At 44.7% G+C, this 16,448-nt stretch overlaps 1 protein-coding gene across 2 annotated transcripts in view; it reads right to left on the bottom strand.

Moving 5' to 3' along the window:
• LOC124588712 (extracellular sulfatase SULF-1 homolog) overlaps positions 1 to 16,448 on the bottom strand; it is a 792,368-nt gene that overhangs the window by 311,583 nt on the left and 464,337 nt on the right. For both annotated transcript variants that reach the window (XM_047131489.1, XM_047131490.1), the window contains exon 5: positions 2,680 to 2,831. In XM_047131489.1, the coding sequence (XP_046987445.1) occupies positions 2,680 to 2,831 (152 nt within the window). The remainder of the gene's footprint in view (positions 1 to 2,679; positions 2,832 to 16,448) is intronic.

Raw genomic sequence — 16,448 nt, 5'->3', positions numbered from 1 at the left:
TCTAAAGGAAAGTAATTTTGTATCCTGAGAGAGAGAGAGAGAGAGAGAGAGAAAGGTAGGGGAGGGGGGGGGGGGGGGGGCGGGCGAGGTTTATAGCGAACCAAGAACGTTTGCGACATTTGACTTCGTCTTTCATCAAAGCGTAACAAACTTCGCTGCCTCTGATTTTTAGATGTGTAGGCTACTTGAAGCAGCACAGGTAGGAATAAAATTCCTGGTCTGTTGCAGACGGAGACTTCGAATGCGCGCGGGATACAGGATACTGCACTGGGCGTGAAGGACACATTGTAAATTGCTATGCTACTTTATCATAATGAACAATATTCAGATTACTGCGCAAGCCAAAAACATTTGTTTGTTTTTTGTATTTATAAGCATAAAGGAACGATAAAATTTAATTTTTTCTGGCAACTACCATTTTATAGTTTTTATGAGGTATTAACAGTATTACTTTAGTCACTTGTTAGTTCCATTGTCGGAATACAGATTTCCATCTATTACTAATGCTGGAAATATATTTGTTTCGACGTTGGTGATCCGCGCTGCCGTGATTGGGAATTCTACTGGTGTTTTAAAGCCCCAACAAGTTGAGGCAATGACTATGAGAGGCACGTATTCGGCTGTACGCACGCGTTGCTTAATGAAATCTCCTGCCGTGTCGCTCTGTACGTACAGCCACTTGTTCCTGGTGGGAAGTCTCGCATTCCAAGGAAGCGTTAACGTACGGCAGAGACACGCAGCGCATGAGCCTTGCTACAGTCCCAGTGAACACCAATACGAATGTATGAGACGCCACCAAGGGGTACCTCGAAGCTATAACACATTTTCTGACTCTTGATGAAGAAGCATTACAACGGAGAGTCTTTTATTAAGGGACCAGTGAATACAGGTAAACACTGTGTTATTACAAGCGACTGAATTCCGAAATATCAAATCTATCTTCTGAAATAGTCATACTAGAAATGGTCACCCTAAAGTGTATCTCAACGAGCCAGCTAAATGTCGAACATCTAGTAGTGACGATAGACGAGTGCTGCTGAAATTCGTAAAAATTTTGCAGTTCACTCATAAACAAGATTGCTTAAGGAAATTTGTTCGTCCGACTAGTTTCTATATATGAAGGTAGTATCTGTTCCCTAAAGAACAGATACCATTGATGCCGTGCAGCTTCTCTAGAAATGAAATGATAAATCGACACCCTAGCTGCAAACAGGAGTTGCTATACATCATTGGGGACATGTTGAAAATGTGTGCCCCGACCGGCACCGGTTATCAATGATATCTGTTCTTTCGAGTGTCGCGTCCTCGTATCTGACAGTGTTCTAGCAGTAGTGTACACCATAAGATCCTGAGGCAGATGTCAGCAGAGGGGTCGAAACGTCGATAATTTTAATAGAAATATAACTTCAGTGACAAGGAATTTGTTCGTCTTGTGACCCCAAAAGGCTCGACAGGACAGATAGAGCCGTTACACGTATACGACATTGGATGTTGGAAGAAGTTTGTGAGAAATTTTGATATCTAGTTCACTGAACGATTATTATGTCAATGTCCAGTTGAGAAGAAATATAATCAAGCTACAGTCACTAGCACATCATCAGTTCTCTCTTCACCAACATTTTCCAGTGTACTCAAATACGGCTGATACAAATCGGGATATTTAGAAGATAACCCGCCACAGTTCGTGAATTCTACTGAATTTTGTTTTATGTTGTGCTGTCCGTCGTGTGTATTATGTGAAGAAATTTCATTTATTTGATGTATTTGACGTAAAAAAAAGAATTATGTTTTAAGCATTTCTGTACAGATTATCATTATTGTAATGATTTCGTATCATAATAATGAGTTACTTATTATTTTAAACTAACAAAATACACATATGTAAAATGGTAAACTAAAAATCGAAAAAAAACATGAATTTAAAACGTAAAATAACAATTTACAACGTGAAACAAAAATAAGTAAAACAAATAATTAGAATAATAATGTACGTTAAGATATTTTGTTTAGGTATGAGCTCTGGAAAAACTCCAAACAGCCAAGGCCGCAAGTAAGGTATTTATTTGGATGACCGATTTCAGTAAGACTATGTTACTATCTCAGGATCTTCGGCTTCACATTGCATACAGCCTCCACCATCTGCACTCTGTATCGTGTCAATGACAAATGTATGTGTAAGGATCGTGGAATACACTGGATGTCGGCACGTCATAATTATAATGTGTACAAGATATAAGATCAATGCGCGGATTGTCAGTGTTCATGTTCACACCACAGCTGAATACAGAATGTAGATAGTACATATTGCTGGACAGTGTGCTCTTCCTAATTATATTTTTCTTTCAGCAAGAAGTTAACATGACGCTTGACAAATTGCACCACAAACAAAATTTTCATAGATTGGCTCACGGGTGTAGAAAGAAATTGCTATTTTCTCAAAAGATAGGACGACCTTAGAAATTTAAAACTTCTGTAATGACGAATATATTCGAAAGAGAACTACAGAGACGGTTGCAGCCTCGAGCTTTGAGTGGATCCGTTGAAATGTGCTCAGCTAGCTTTGCTGAGAGGCAGAGCACCAGCTTCCCACTCGGGAGCCAGCAGCCAGGTTCGAGTTACCCAGACGTGCGTTGAGGCCTGTCGTCGAGGAAAGATGAGGCGGCGCAGCCGGCCACTCACCTTGTGGTAGTCGTCGCCGTGCTTGATGCGCTTGCCGTTGAGGTTGATGGAGTAGTTGTAGTAACGCGAGTTCATGATGAGGCCCGCCCACTCGCGCCAGCCCGGCGGGATGTAGCTGCCGTTGTACTTGTTCAGGTACTTGCCAAAGTACCCTGCAACACGGTAAACAGACAGTCTGTGTCAGGAAATGACGCGGACAGTTGCATGTTCGTCGTGTTACACGTTGTGGTGCTTGATTTATTTTGCTAAAGTTATTTGTAGCAGGGCAGCCATAAAGCCTACCCCACGAATCAGTCGACAAGACAGTCATAATTTCCTCGTTCGCCAATATTGCTATCGAGTCCACGTCTTTCTGGAGCCACGAACAGACTGCGGCAATAAAATCCCAGCCTGCATTTCGTCATTTGTATACTCCAGCTGTACTGTGTTGCGTGAAACGTTACCAAACCTGTAACTCATTCACTGCACTAGAAGATACACTAAAGGCAGAAAGAACGCACCACGAACGAATTGTCCGAAACGGACGGAGATCGGTAGATGTGGTGTACATGTACAGAAAAACAAATGATTATAATTTCATAAAAATTGGAATGATTTATTCGAAAGAAAAATCTTCACAAATTGATCACGTCAGTAACGAGCTAGTCCACTTAAAGTCCTTTTGCAAGCAGTTATTCGATTTGGCGTTGGTTGATAAAGCTGTTGGATGTCGTTCTGAGGCCGGCCGTTGTGGCCGAGCGGTTCTAGGCGCTTCAGTCCGGAACCGCACTGCTGCTATGGTCGCAGGTTCGAATCCTGCCTCCGGCATGGATGTGTGTGCTGTCCTTAGGTTAGTTAGGTTTAGGTAGTTCTAAGTTCTAGGGGACTGATGACCTCAGATGTTAAGTCCCATAGTGCTCACAAGGGAACCTCCCCACCGCACTCCCCTCGGATTTAGTTATAAGTTGGCACAGTGGATAGGCCTTGAAAAGCTGAACACAGATCAGTCGAGAAAACAGGAAGAAGTTGTGTGGAATTATGAAAAAATAAGCAAAATATACAAACTGAGTAGTCCATGCGCAAGATAGGCAACATCAAGGATAGCGTAAGCTCAGGAGTGCCGTGGTCCCGTGGTTAGCGTGAGCAGCTGCGGAGCGGGAGGTCTTTGGTTCAAGTCTTCCCTCGAGTGAATACTTGCTTTATTTTCGCAAAGTTATGATCTGTTCGTTCGTTCATTGAAGTCAGGAGCTATATTTGCTGGATTCATATTGCCCACGGAATACATCTCACGTATTTAATGCACTCTCGTCCAAAGTAGCGAACAGTCAACTGCCAACCAGGGAGCCTCGTTAGCGTGAATACTCTCTCTTCCGTGCGCTGTAGTCGACTGAAGTCGTGTGTTTCAATGTTTGTGTAGGTGTAGGGTCCCCATACTACGGACGGGCGGACAGATAATAATTATCTGAAAATAAAAAATTAAACTTTTGGCTCGAGGGAAGACTTGAACCAAGGCCCTCTCGGTCTGGAGCTGCTCACGCTAGCCGGCCGAAGTGGCCGAGCGGTGCTATGCGCTTCAGTCTGGAACCGCGTGACCGCTACGGTCGCAGGTTCGAATCCTGCCTCGGGCATGGATGTGTGTGATGTCCTTAGGTTAGTTAGGTTTAAGTAGTTCTAAGTTCTAGGGGACTGATGACCTCAGAAGTTAAGTCCCATAGTGCTCAGAGCCATTTGAACCACTTTTATTGCTCACGCTAACCACGGGACCACGGCGTTACTGAGCTTACACAGTCCTTTATGTTGCTTATCTTGCGCATGGACTACTAAGTTTGTATATTTTGCTTATTTTTTTCATAGTTCCACACAACTTCTTCCCGTTCTCTCGATTGATCTGTGTTCAGTTTTTCAAGGCCTATCCACTGTGCCAACTTATAACTAAATATGACGGGGGTGCGATGGGGAGGTTCACTTGTCAGAGCCGTTTGAACCATTTGAAGCCATTTTGTCGTTCTGAGGGACATCTTCGCTGGTTATCAGCGCTCAGTTCGAAGCAGGACTCATCACTCAAGACAATGATGTTCCAGACGTGTCTGGAGACGCTCTGGACAGCGGTGGGGTACCAACCTGACTGTCGCCCGCCAAATGGCCCCACAACCATGAGTGACACTCTGGCGTTCCATTTCTTTTCATAGCAGGACCGCATAGGTCATCATCCGCGCTGCCCTTACAGCACAGCGGTACGTCGGCGACATTCTACACCTCGTTTTGTTTCTCTTCACTGCACTTCACGGCAAGCCATCCTGGGCGTAAATTTTAGCAAGATAACATCCGCCCCCACATGGCCAGAGTTTCTATTGCTTTTCTTCACGCTTGGCAAACCTTGCGCTGGCCAGTAAGGTCGCCGGATCTTTCCCTAGTTCGGAGCATATGGAGCATGATGGGCAGGCCTTCCAACCGGATAGGCATTTTGATGATCTAATGCGCCAGTTGGACAGAATTTGGCACGATATCCCTCAGGACAGCCAACAGCTCTGTCAATCAATTCCAAGACTAATAACGGCTTCCGTAAGGGCCAGAGGTAGACCGAAGCGTTATTGACTTGCTCAATTTGTGAAGTTTTTTCTCTTGAATGAATCATCGAATTTTTCTGTGATTGTGATCATTTGTTTCTCCGTGCATGTACATCAAGTTCGAGTAATTCGTTAGTGGAGCACCGTTTTTTTCCTTCTTTTTTTTTGTCTTAGAATGCATATGACACTTGGGATCCATGAAAAGTGGGTAAAGTTAATTCCTTTAATGAAATCTGACAAACTTTGTGGATGGAAAAAAATCATGAACAAACTGAAGTTTCAAAGAACAGCAATGGCTTCCATCATTATTGCAATATGCTACAATAATGGTCAAGAAAATTGCTCTCGCAAAAGTAAAGAACTGGGGAGAATGAAGATTTAAAAGCGCTACACTCAAAAGAAGTTATAATTGTGATGTGTGTGCTTGCGTGCATGTGTGTGTTAACTGATATGCCACTGTATTATTCACCGGTAGATTTGCTGCTATGGTCAGTAAAACCAAACGGCAAGGGCCCCCCTTCTTCACCCCGTTACAGCAGTTTGCACACGGACAATGCTACCTCCTGTATTCATCACTGGGGCATTCCTGTCTGCCCTTTTGACTGGCCCAGGAGCAGCGGCCATAGAACTGGCGGTTTCCCCTGGAGCTGACATCACTTAGTCGCTCGATGACCTTCTGACATTTAACAGACTACATTCAAAAACTCACTTTATACAGAGCGATTTTATTAAATGGGGACAAACCACAGAAAAAGATGGCTGCAAAGGTAAGGAGCAAAGAAGGTAATATGGACATATGGCCGGAATTTTGCTCAGAGGGAGGGACATCCACTCTAAGATGCAGATAAAAGATCTATCAGCGTCGCAAGTATCAGCATCAGGTAGGTGAGTAGCCAGCCAGCAAGCGGTAAGCCAGACGAAGCGTGGAACGTTGGTCACAACTGCCACTAATCGTATCACAATGTGTACTGGCCTTATTGTTTACGGACTTGCCTCTGCTGCTGATTCATCGCACAGACCACCACGGCGCTGGGAATTATTCATCAGTCCTACGCACAGATGAGACTACCTTTACCAACGGCGCTATGGTCAGCCTTAACAACAGCCACTGTGGGCTATGGAGAATCCCCATGGTATGGTTTAGCCTCAATGTTTGGTTGGGGCTTGCTGGCGACTGCACCGTGGGATTCGTCATCCTTCCACAACGCCCTACGGGCGAGGCATATCCGCACTTCCTGCGGGTGACCTTGCCTTCCCTTGCTGGAAGATGTGCCTTTGGTGGTACGAAGGGTAATGTGGATACCACTTGATGGTGCTCCAGCTCACTGACCTCTTGGGTGTGGAGCTAAAATACCGGTGCAGACCCAACATTCCGACTTGGCTGGCGTGTTCTTATGTGTGCTTACAATCGTTAACCTACATTGACAAAAATCTTTTACCTCCACCTTCAAGTGTATGTAGCTCCCTTGGAACGCATTTCCGGCCATCTGTCCATATGAACTCTTTTGCTCCTTATTTTTTCTAGAATCGTTTCTTGCAGTTCGTCCACATTTAGCTGAATCATCCTGTATGAAAAAGCCTTACATTCCAGCCAAATACTTTGAGTTATATCGGGCAATTGTTTGATGTCTTTGTTTGACTGAAAACCTAAATTAACATGGCGTTTATTGCGATCTATGTGGTTCCGTATTAACCACTTTTCCTTCATGTAATATGTTACCACCTCTAAACCTTTGATCTTTAATGACTTACCTACACTAGTTTGTCGGCCAGGAAACAGGTGGTTATAGGAATGGAGCGTCACTGCATAATTTCGGCGCCCAATATGAGCCAGTAAAACATAATTTCTGTCCCTAAAGCTCGAGGAGGCTTTTGTACCGCCTCAATTTATACACAAGACTTCGAAACGATCATGATGTTACATGAAGGACTTTTCTTTTGTACAGGCTACGGTACAAGTCTCAGCCTGTTCCCCTTCGTGGTCGCAGTAACTGACTCACAATAATTGGGTGGCGCTCGACGTAAAGCTGTATCCGAAGACGAAAAAATTTGATCATTGGAATCTCGCAGTAGAGTACAGAAGACATGATTCGACACAGTTCCTAATCAGGGCGCTTCTGCCCTCTGTTATTTTACAAGTACTATCCACGCGTCTATCACGACCTTGTCTTCCGCCTCAACACTGTTTCAAATAGCCCTCTTCGCGAAAGTAATGCGCATACCAACAGCACTACAGCGTCAGTCTGTACACACTGCCTACAGTCTAACTTGAACTAACGACGATGCCAAGTTCCAGCTCGACGGCTTGACTGATTATGGGGATGAACGCTCGAAATTAGCGGCAAAGAAATTAAATGGGTAAAAAAATGGCCACGTGTGCGTAGGAATCGCTCACAGGGGGTTCCATACAAACTTAATTGTGTACATAGGTCATCCTTCCCGGAAATCGACAATATCGATAATTTCTGCCTGTTATCGTCATTGATACTGGCAAGATATCGGTTCTGGCAATTCCGAGACTTAAATTATGAAGTCGGATAACAAGTGGTAAAGGAATATTTTTATGTCATATAAATACGAGTTAACAGTTTTCGGATTTTTACTTTTAGTTTTACAGTCAAACCTTGCTTCTTGCCAAACTTCATCATTCTAGGCCAACGGGAAGTACTCTATTGGCTTTCATGAGTGGGTTTGCGAGCACTGAAATATGGGACATAAACAGTCGTATCATTTGATTGCATTGGCGTAGGAGCTTCAGTTTTTTACACCGCCAAGAGATCGTAGATCTTAGTAAGTGACATGAATTTCTATTTGATACATCAACCCGCTTCTGAGAAAATGGGTCTTTAATAGTCAGACAGATAGAGAGAGGTATGCTGAAAAAAGTCATCCTACAAGGGTTCCGTTGTTACCGTCTGAGGTACTGAACCGTAAAAATACAAACTATAAAGCCGAAATGTGAAATTTCCAATTTCAAAACAAATACTTTATTGCAGTAGACAGGAAGGGTATAGCAGAGGGAACATTCTTCACTATATTGATACTATTTTTGGGCCACAGTCATGTTGTAATGTTTGAATGATATTTCCACCATTTGACTGTACGAACATATTTCTTTATATTATGGTTACGGCATTAAGCCATTGTCAAACACCACAATGTTGGATATAAGTCTAATTATACGCAAAACCCCAAAATCACGATAGCTAATTTAAAACAAAGAAGTCTGCACAGTCAAACAGCGGAAATGTCATCAAATTGCACTGTTTTCTTTTCGTGTTAGTGTCTCACCTGCCACGTGTGTGTGTGTGTGTGTGTGTGTGTGTGTGTGTGTGTGTGAAGAGAGAGAGAGGGAGAGAGAGAGAGAGAGAGAGAGAGAGAGAGAGATGTGGGCCGGCGGTGGGGATTGCGTATTAATTTAACATTATTTTGTATTCCATCAGACCACTGCTGCAGTATAACACCGCCATGAAACAAGTCATTGCGTTAAGTAAATATTAATGAAGCACCATTAAAAATAATTAGCTTCCTTACATTCACCTTGAATGATTTAGGAGACGCAAGGAAAAGCTGTACCAGACACGCTTAGTTATCTTCAGACGCCGCTCGCTGTCTTCTGGTAACAGGGTCGAATCCGTATTCCGGATTAGCTACTGTTACTGTAGCAGACCGGCCTACCTGAGAGTGGATTTTTAGTGGCTTTCCACTCTCTTTTGGGGAAATGTCAGACTGTCAAGGACGCTTGACCCAGAAAGTAAATATATGAATGCTGTAGTATAAAGTTTTCAAAGGTTCACGAACAGATACACACATGGTATTCCTTCTAACATTTAAGGCGATAAGATGAGCATGGGGCCACAGAACAAAAATAGCTCTCAGGTGGTCGATGGGCTATTGTTGATAATTATCGGAAGATGTCGATAGGACAAATGCCGAAGCAAAACAATATAGACAGCAGACCCAAACCGTAACAGCAGGACCAGTTAACAATCCTGAGTCGTTATAGCAGTTGTCCCAAATCTTCCCACGAAGATATTTCATTAATGGCCGTTTAACACTTCTGAGAGATTTTCCTACTTCTAATAATTTTTCAAGTCAATTACTAAGGTGTAATTTGATATTTTCCACTTACTGCAAGCTTTAGTTCGGGTGAAAGCCATGTCTGATTGTAAAAGTGTGCACTGATTGTTTCGCTATTTTAAGGCGGTAAAATGGAAAAGACTAAGATCATCAGATGCTGATTTTCAAGACTGTGACGGTAAATTAGAGTTTTATGCAATACTTGGACCTCTCTTATGATAGTACGACATTTCTTATATCGTTGAATGTTCGGTGCCATACATTTATTCACAAGAGGTTTGTTTTTGCTGTCTTTGATGTTTTTGTTGCCTTTTTCATTCTGAAAAGCGATTTGATACAGTTCTCCACCATATTCTTTTTTTGTACAAGCCTTTGAAACTGCTTATTGTAGTCAGTCCCCCGCCCACCTCCCACCACGCACGCACACACACACACACACACACACACACACACACACTCTCTCTCTCTCTCTCTCTCTCTTTCTCTCTTCCCTCCATTACAAAAATGAAGAATCATTTTTGACTTAAGGTGGATTTTATCAACCGATGCTTTCTTTTACGAAATTCGATTCGTAGGCTGTGAATCGATACTGACTGCAGCTCTGCTGTCTATCAGTGACTTACGAAAATTTGTGTCGTACCGGGATTTGAACTCGTATTTCCCACTTAACGTGAGCGGTCACCTTAACCACTTCGGATATCCGAGCACGGCCCCACGACTAACCCAAACTTCCACATGTCGATCTTGTCCACATCTCCTATTGCTCGTACACATCCTACGTGATTCACGCCAGAGAGATATATTCGATGTGATCGTCGTTTCAACCAGTCGATATATGTAATACTTATTATGTTATCGTACAATGTCTGTTGGCAATTCAGTTATACAATGTTCCTTCCCATATATATGCACGTCTGAAGGAACACTGTATAACGTAAATTGTCAACACAGTCATTGTACAATAACTTAATAAGAACCTTTCTTTTAGTCAGGTTGTGTTACAAACTTTTTTATTCCGATTAGGTTCAGTAACTTCTAATTAGTTGTCCAATGTACCCATCTAATCTTCAGTATTATCCTGTAGAACTACATTATAAAAGTTTATATTTTCTTATTGTCTGAGAGTTTTACTTCCATCCCAGGATACGAATACCTTCTGAAAACGCTACCTAACACTTAAATTTATATTAAATTTTTACAAATTTATCTTTTTCTGAAACTGTTTTCTTGCTACAATTAGTTTACATTTAAAGTATCTTTCTATTGCCAACGCTCAACTGTTTTGCTGCCCAGTAGTATCTCATTTCCTGATCTCTTCCCTCAGGATCACCTGATTCGACCGTATTACATTCTATTCGTTTTATTTTACTTTTTTTGATGTTCATCTTAACGCTCCAAGACAAGGAAGATGTCCACTTCTAAGGATAGAAGGGTCGCCATTCCGAAGCTATGGAAAAATTCAATTTTAAAAATAAGCAATGCCGACTGCTCCATACCGGAATCGCTTCTCGTATCTAAGAGCGGTACGGTGATTTAAGAGGGGAGAAGAGGGAAGGAAAGTAGATAAAAAAAAGTCGCGCTTTGTGCCTCGGAAGCCGATAAGAAAAATGGTCCACGCAAAGCAGAGGGAAGTCGAGAACTGCTGCTGTTCGCGTTTCCAAACGCGCGATGCCAAATGAGATATTATGGGGAAAATGTCTCGGCGCCATTTTTGTAGACGAGCCGGCATTTCTGCGAACGCCGGCTGCGATAGCGCTGCTGATGCGCCCGCCGGACGGAATGATTGCGTCGCGACGGCGACTGCGAGTCGAGGGGAGGGGCGGCTGGTGGAATTTCATATGCCGGCCGTGTCAGCGATAGCAGGGCTGCGCCGGGGGCCGGATACAATGGCCTGTGCTTTGCATGCGCGGCCCGGCGCGCCGGCTGCCCGCCGTCGCGGACGCCCTAATAAGACAACGCGGGGGCCACCCCCGTCTCCGGAAGCAGGGGCGCGCCTGCCTCGGATGGAATCCTCCTCACAGCGAAAAACTGCGAGGTGCGTTACACAGGCGCACGTGCCACATCCAACAACTACTTCCAGTGGTGACAACGGTGCCCAAAGGAACGATTTTGAAACATGAATTAAGGTTATTCTTTAATGGGAAGTCTTAAATTCTAGTTCTTATATATAATTTTATATACAAGCAATTGCATTTTCTATCCATGACTAACATTTACAATGTCTTCCGATTCATTTGGCGTGATCATTGGATCTCATTACATAATTACACTACTGGCCATTAAAATTACTACACCACGAAGATGACGTGCTACAGACGCGAAATTTAACCGACAGGAAGAAGATGCTGTGATATGCAAATCATTAGCTTTTCAGAGCATTCACACAAGGTTGGTGCCGATGGCGACACCTACAACGTGCTGACATGAGGAAAGTTTCCAACCGATTTCTCATACACAAGCAGCAGTTGACCGGCGTTCCCTCGTGAAACGTGGTTGTGATGCCTCGTGTAAGGAGGAGAAATGCGTACCATCAAGTCTCCGGCTTTGATAAAGGTCGGATTGTAGCCTATCGCGATTGCGGTTTATCGTATCGCGACATTGCTGCTCGCGTTGATCGAGATCCAATGACTGTTAGCAGAATATGGAATCGGTGGGTTCACGAGGGTAATACGGAACGCCGTACTGGATCCCAACGGCCTCATATCACTAGCAGTCGATATGACAGGCATCTTATCTGCATAGTTGTAACGGATCGTGCAGCCACGTCTCGATCCCTGAGTCAACAGATGGGGACGTTTGCAAGACAACAACCATCTGTACGAACAGTTCGACGACGTTTGCAGCAGCATGGACTATCAGCTCGGAGACCATGGCTGCGGTTACCCTTGACGCTGCATCACAGACATCACGGCGCCTGAGATGGTGCACTCAACGACGAACCTGGGTGCACGAATGGCAAAACGTCATTTTTTCGGATGAATCCAGGTTCTGTTTACAGCATCATGATGGTCGCATCCGTGTTTCGCTACATAGCGGTGAACGTAGATTGGAAGCGCGTATTCGTCATCGCCATACTGGCGTATCACCCGACGTGATGGTATCGGGTGCCGCTGGTTACACGTCTCGGTCGCCTCTTGTTCGCATTGACGGCACTTTGAACAGTGGACGTTACATTTCAGATGTGTTACGACCCGTGGCTCTACCCTTCTTTCGGTCCCTGCGAAACCCTACATTTCAGTTGGATAATGGACGACCGAATATTGCAGGTCCTGTACGGGCCTTTCTGGATACAGAAAATGTTCGACTGCTGCCCTAGCCAGCACATTCTCCAGACCTCTCACCAATTGAAAACGTCTGTTCAATGGTGGCCGAGCAACTGGCTCGTCACAATACGCCAGTCACTACTCTTGATGAACTGTGGTATCGTGTTGAAGCTGGATGGGCAGCTGTACCTGTCCACGCCATCCAAGCTCTGTTCGGCTCAATGCCCAGGCGTATCAAGGCCGTTATTACGGCCATAGGTTTTTGTTCTGGGTATTGATTTCTCAGGATATATGCACCCAAATTGCATGAAAAAGTAATCACATGTCAGTTTTAGTATAATACATTTGTCCAATGAATACCCGTTTATCATCTGCATTTCTTCTTGGTGTAGCACTTTTAATGGCCAGTAGTGTATAACTCCAACTTTATCGAATCTAATTCGCAACTCTTAAAACAGAGTTGCTGAACTGGCCATCTTTCTTTCGTTCGAAGGTATCTTGACATACACTGCTTACCACCTGAAATGCAACACGCTGAAGGATGCATCCCAATCATTTGAAATCTGCAGCATGCGTCGGAGGTGACGAGAGATGTATATTATTGGTATTTCAGCGCAGGCTCACATCACGAGCGTCAAGTAACGCCACATGCAGGTGCTAAATGGTTCAAATGGCTCTGAGCACCATGGGACTTAACATCTGAGGTCATCAGTCCCCTAGAACTTAGAACTACTTAAACCTAACTAACCTAAGGACATCACATCCATGCGTGAGGCAGGATTCGAACCTGCGACCGTAGCGGTCGCGCGGTTCCAGACTGAAGCGCCTAGAACCGCTGGGCCACCACGGCCGGCTGCAAGCCCTATATAAAGGGGGAACAGGCGTCCTTGTGGGCGTACTAGAATTGTTCTTTCATGCGGTTGTTTTACCTAAGCAGCTTCAGTATGCCTCGTACAAGTCAGCGAGCGTCTTTCAAGCAAGTTTCGGTGTTACAGTGTGGAAGAATAGTTGCGTACGGGGATTGCGGATTATCCTTCAGAGAAATTGATGATCATGTCTGTTATCGCTGGATGCAGGGGGGAACGACAGACCGACTGGACCGATTGCACCACCTCGTTGCTCCATAAATGGGATGACAGGCATATTGTGCGCGTTGCAGTGATGGATCGCTCTGCCACATTACGAACATATCGCAACAAATTAGGCTTGTTGCGCAACATGCTAAGTCCACGCGTACAATTGGACGTCGTTTGCAGGGTGGTCTGTCCGCAAGGAGTCCATTGCTGCCTTTACCACTGAGACGGCAACGGTGCGATGAGCGACGGACATGGACAACCGAATGGAATGACATTGTTTTTTACCGACGAATTCCGATTTTGCCTCCAACACCACCGTGTTTGCTAGGCACCGTGGTGAGAGACTGTTGAACTGTTGCCTTATGCGTCGCCATATTGGTCCTGTACCCGGTATTATGGTTTGGGTGGTAATGGATTCCACTGCAGTACGCATTGTCGGTACACTAACCAGCCGGCGTCACGCCTCCGAAGTGCTGGAGCCTGTTGTCCTCTCATACCTTGGGAGCTTGGCGATGGCCGCATTGCAGCAGGACAATGCGATATTCCAGACTTCTTCATCTCCTATCGGATTGCATTGCTACCTTGGCCTCCCTGTTCTCCCGATCTTCGCCTATCGAAAACGTCCTGTCGATGATTGCGGAACGACTGGCCCTGCATACACCACCCGCTGCTACACCAGATCAACTTTAGCAATATGTGGGAGCAGCACGGGCTGCCATAGCCCAACAACACAGCCAGAGCCTCTTCGATATAATGTCGAGTCGTGTGGCACCGATTATAGCCAGCATTGGCGACAACATTCAATACTTACTTCATCATCTTCCTCACTTCACATGGGACGAAATCTTCAGTTACATGATCATTGTACAAAGTGTCATTTCCCAAATCAGTTTGGCTGTGATATCTTCGGTCCCTGTTGGTGTTACATTTTGCATGTCGAGCAGTGTACAAAAAAATGGTTGAAATGGCTCTGAGCACCATGGGACTTAACATCTGAGGCCATCACTCCCCTAGAACTTAGAACTACTTAAACCTAACTAACCTAAGGACATCACACACATCCATGCCTGAGGCAGGATTCGAACCTGCGACCGTAGCGGTCGCGCGGTTCCAGTCTGAAGCGCCTAGAACCGCTCGGTCACAGCGGCCGGCAGCAGTGTACAATATACAGTGTGTCCGGGCTAAAGGTGTACACTAACAACTCCTTATAACGAAAGAACCCGACGTTTTATGTTGTTGGGTACATACACGTCGATAGAGATACTATCCGAGATGTGATCCTCACCATTTCATGAACAGCACTGAGTCGTATGTCTCGTGCACACAAATGTTCACTGTGCAGCAGGCAGACGCACTCATGACAGCCAACATGTGGATGCCACAGCGGGAAATGCCATGTGTGCTATGGACTGTAACACGTATTCAACGGAGTACAGGAAGAGAGTGGAACGTGGATCCTCCCACACGTAAATCCAATTATCAGTGTGGCAGAACTCTTCGGGAAACGAGAAGTTTGATTTCAAATGCTAGAAAACATCCTATTGGGAATGTGAATGAAGAGACAGTGGAAAATGTGTGCGAAGCATTCGCGAGAACTCCATGTAAATCCGTTAGGCAAGGTAGTAACAAACTTGCGGTTCCGCGTTCGACGGTGCGCGACATTGTGTGCAAACGTCTTCAGTTTGCGTGCTTACAAATGCTAACTTTTACATGTCATTAACCCTGATCTAATTTTGCTGTTGAATAACAGCATCGTGTGGACGAAAAGAACGACTACCTCATTGTAGTAGTATTCAGTGATCAACCTATCTTCCACGTCTCTGCAAAGCTAACCGACTTAACTGTAGAATATACTGAAGTGAGACTCCAGAACATGTGTCTGAGTGCTAAAGAGACAAACCAAAATGTAATGTGTGGTTGGTATTACACAAAAATGGTGTGACTGGTCCATTTTGTTTATGGAGTCCACAGTGACAGGGCACGCATATCCCGAGATGTTGGCGAACTAAGCAGTTCCGCAGATGCCTCCCGACGTCATTTACCAGCAGGATGGTAACCCACCCTACTATCTCAGCGATGTTATCCACGAGACGTCTCCTGAGCGTTGGATAGGAAGCGGTGTGTGCGTGTGTCCCATTGCCTGGCTCCCTCGGTCTCCAGGTCTGATTCTGCTGGATTTCAGTGCTTCTAGGTTTATCAAGGACATTGTTTACAGAACAAAGGTTCGGGACCTGGTAGATTTGAGACAACGGATCTACGCCCCAGTAGAGGTCATAATACCTGTTATGCTTATGAACATGTGGCGAGAAGTCGAGTACCGTTTTGATATATGTCGAGCTACAAACTGTGCTCACATTGAACTCTATCAACATGCATAAAAATGTTAAAGTTCCTGTGTACAATCTTGGACCAATGAATGTATGAACGGCGACTCTTTACAACGTACCACTGTGATTCAGAGGAAGTGGAGACAAACAATCCCGGTTCATTGTCATCATTCCATTATAAAGCTGTCCGTTGCCCATGTTCGCGACTGCGAATACATTTCGAACATCATCTATAAGAACAAAAACTGAAGCAATGAATTAAAATCTGTGCCACAGCCAGGACTTAAATCCAGGTCTCCTGCTCAGGAGGCAGATACGCTAACCAGTATATCATTGTAGCATCATGGCTACCACCGCTGCACGGACTACGTTAGACCTGCACTCTCTCTCACGCAAACTTCAATTCACACCTTCAGGAGGGAGGGCACTGGACCAGGATAGTTCGTGTAGCTGTGGTAGCCACAATACTATGGCGAT

Source organism: Schistocerca americana, chromosome 2 (genome assembly GCF_021461395.2).
Source record: "Schistocerca americana isolate TAMUIC-IGC-003095 chromosome 2, iqSchAmer2.1, whole genome shotgun sequence".
Lineage (NCBI taxonomy): Eukaryota > Metazoa > Arthropoda > Insecta > Orthoptera > Acrididae > Schistocerca > Schistocerca americana.
The sequence above is the reverse complement of the archived record's forward strand: the minus strand, read 5'-3'. Positions and strand labels throughout refer to the sequence as shown.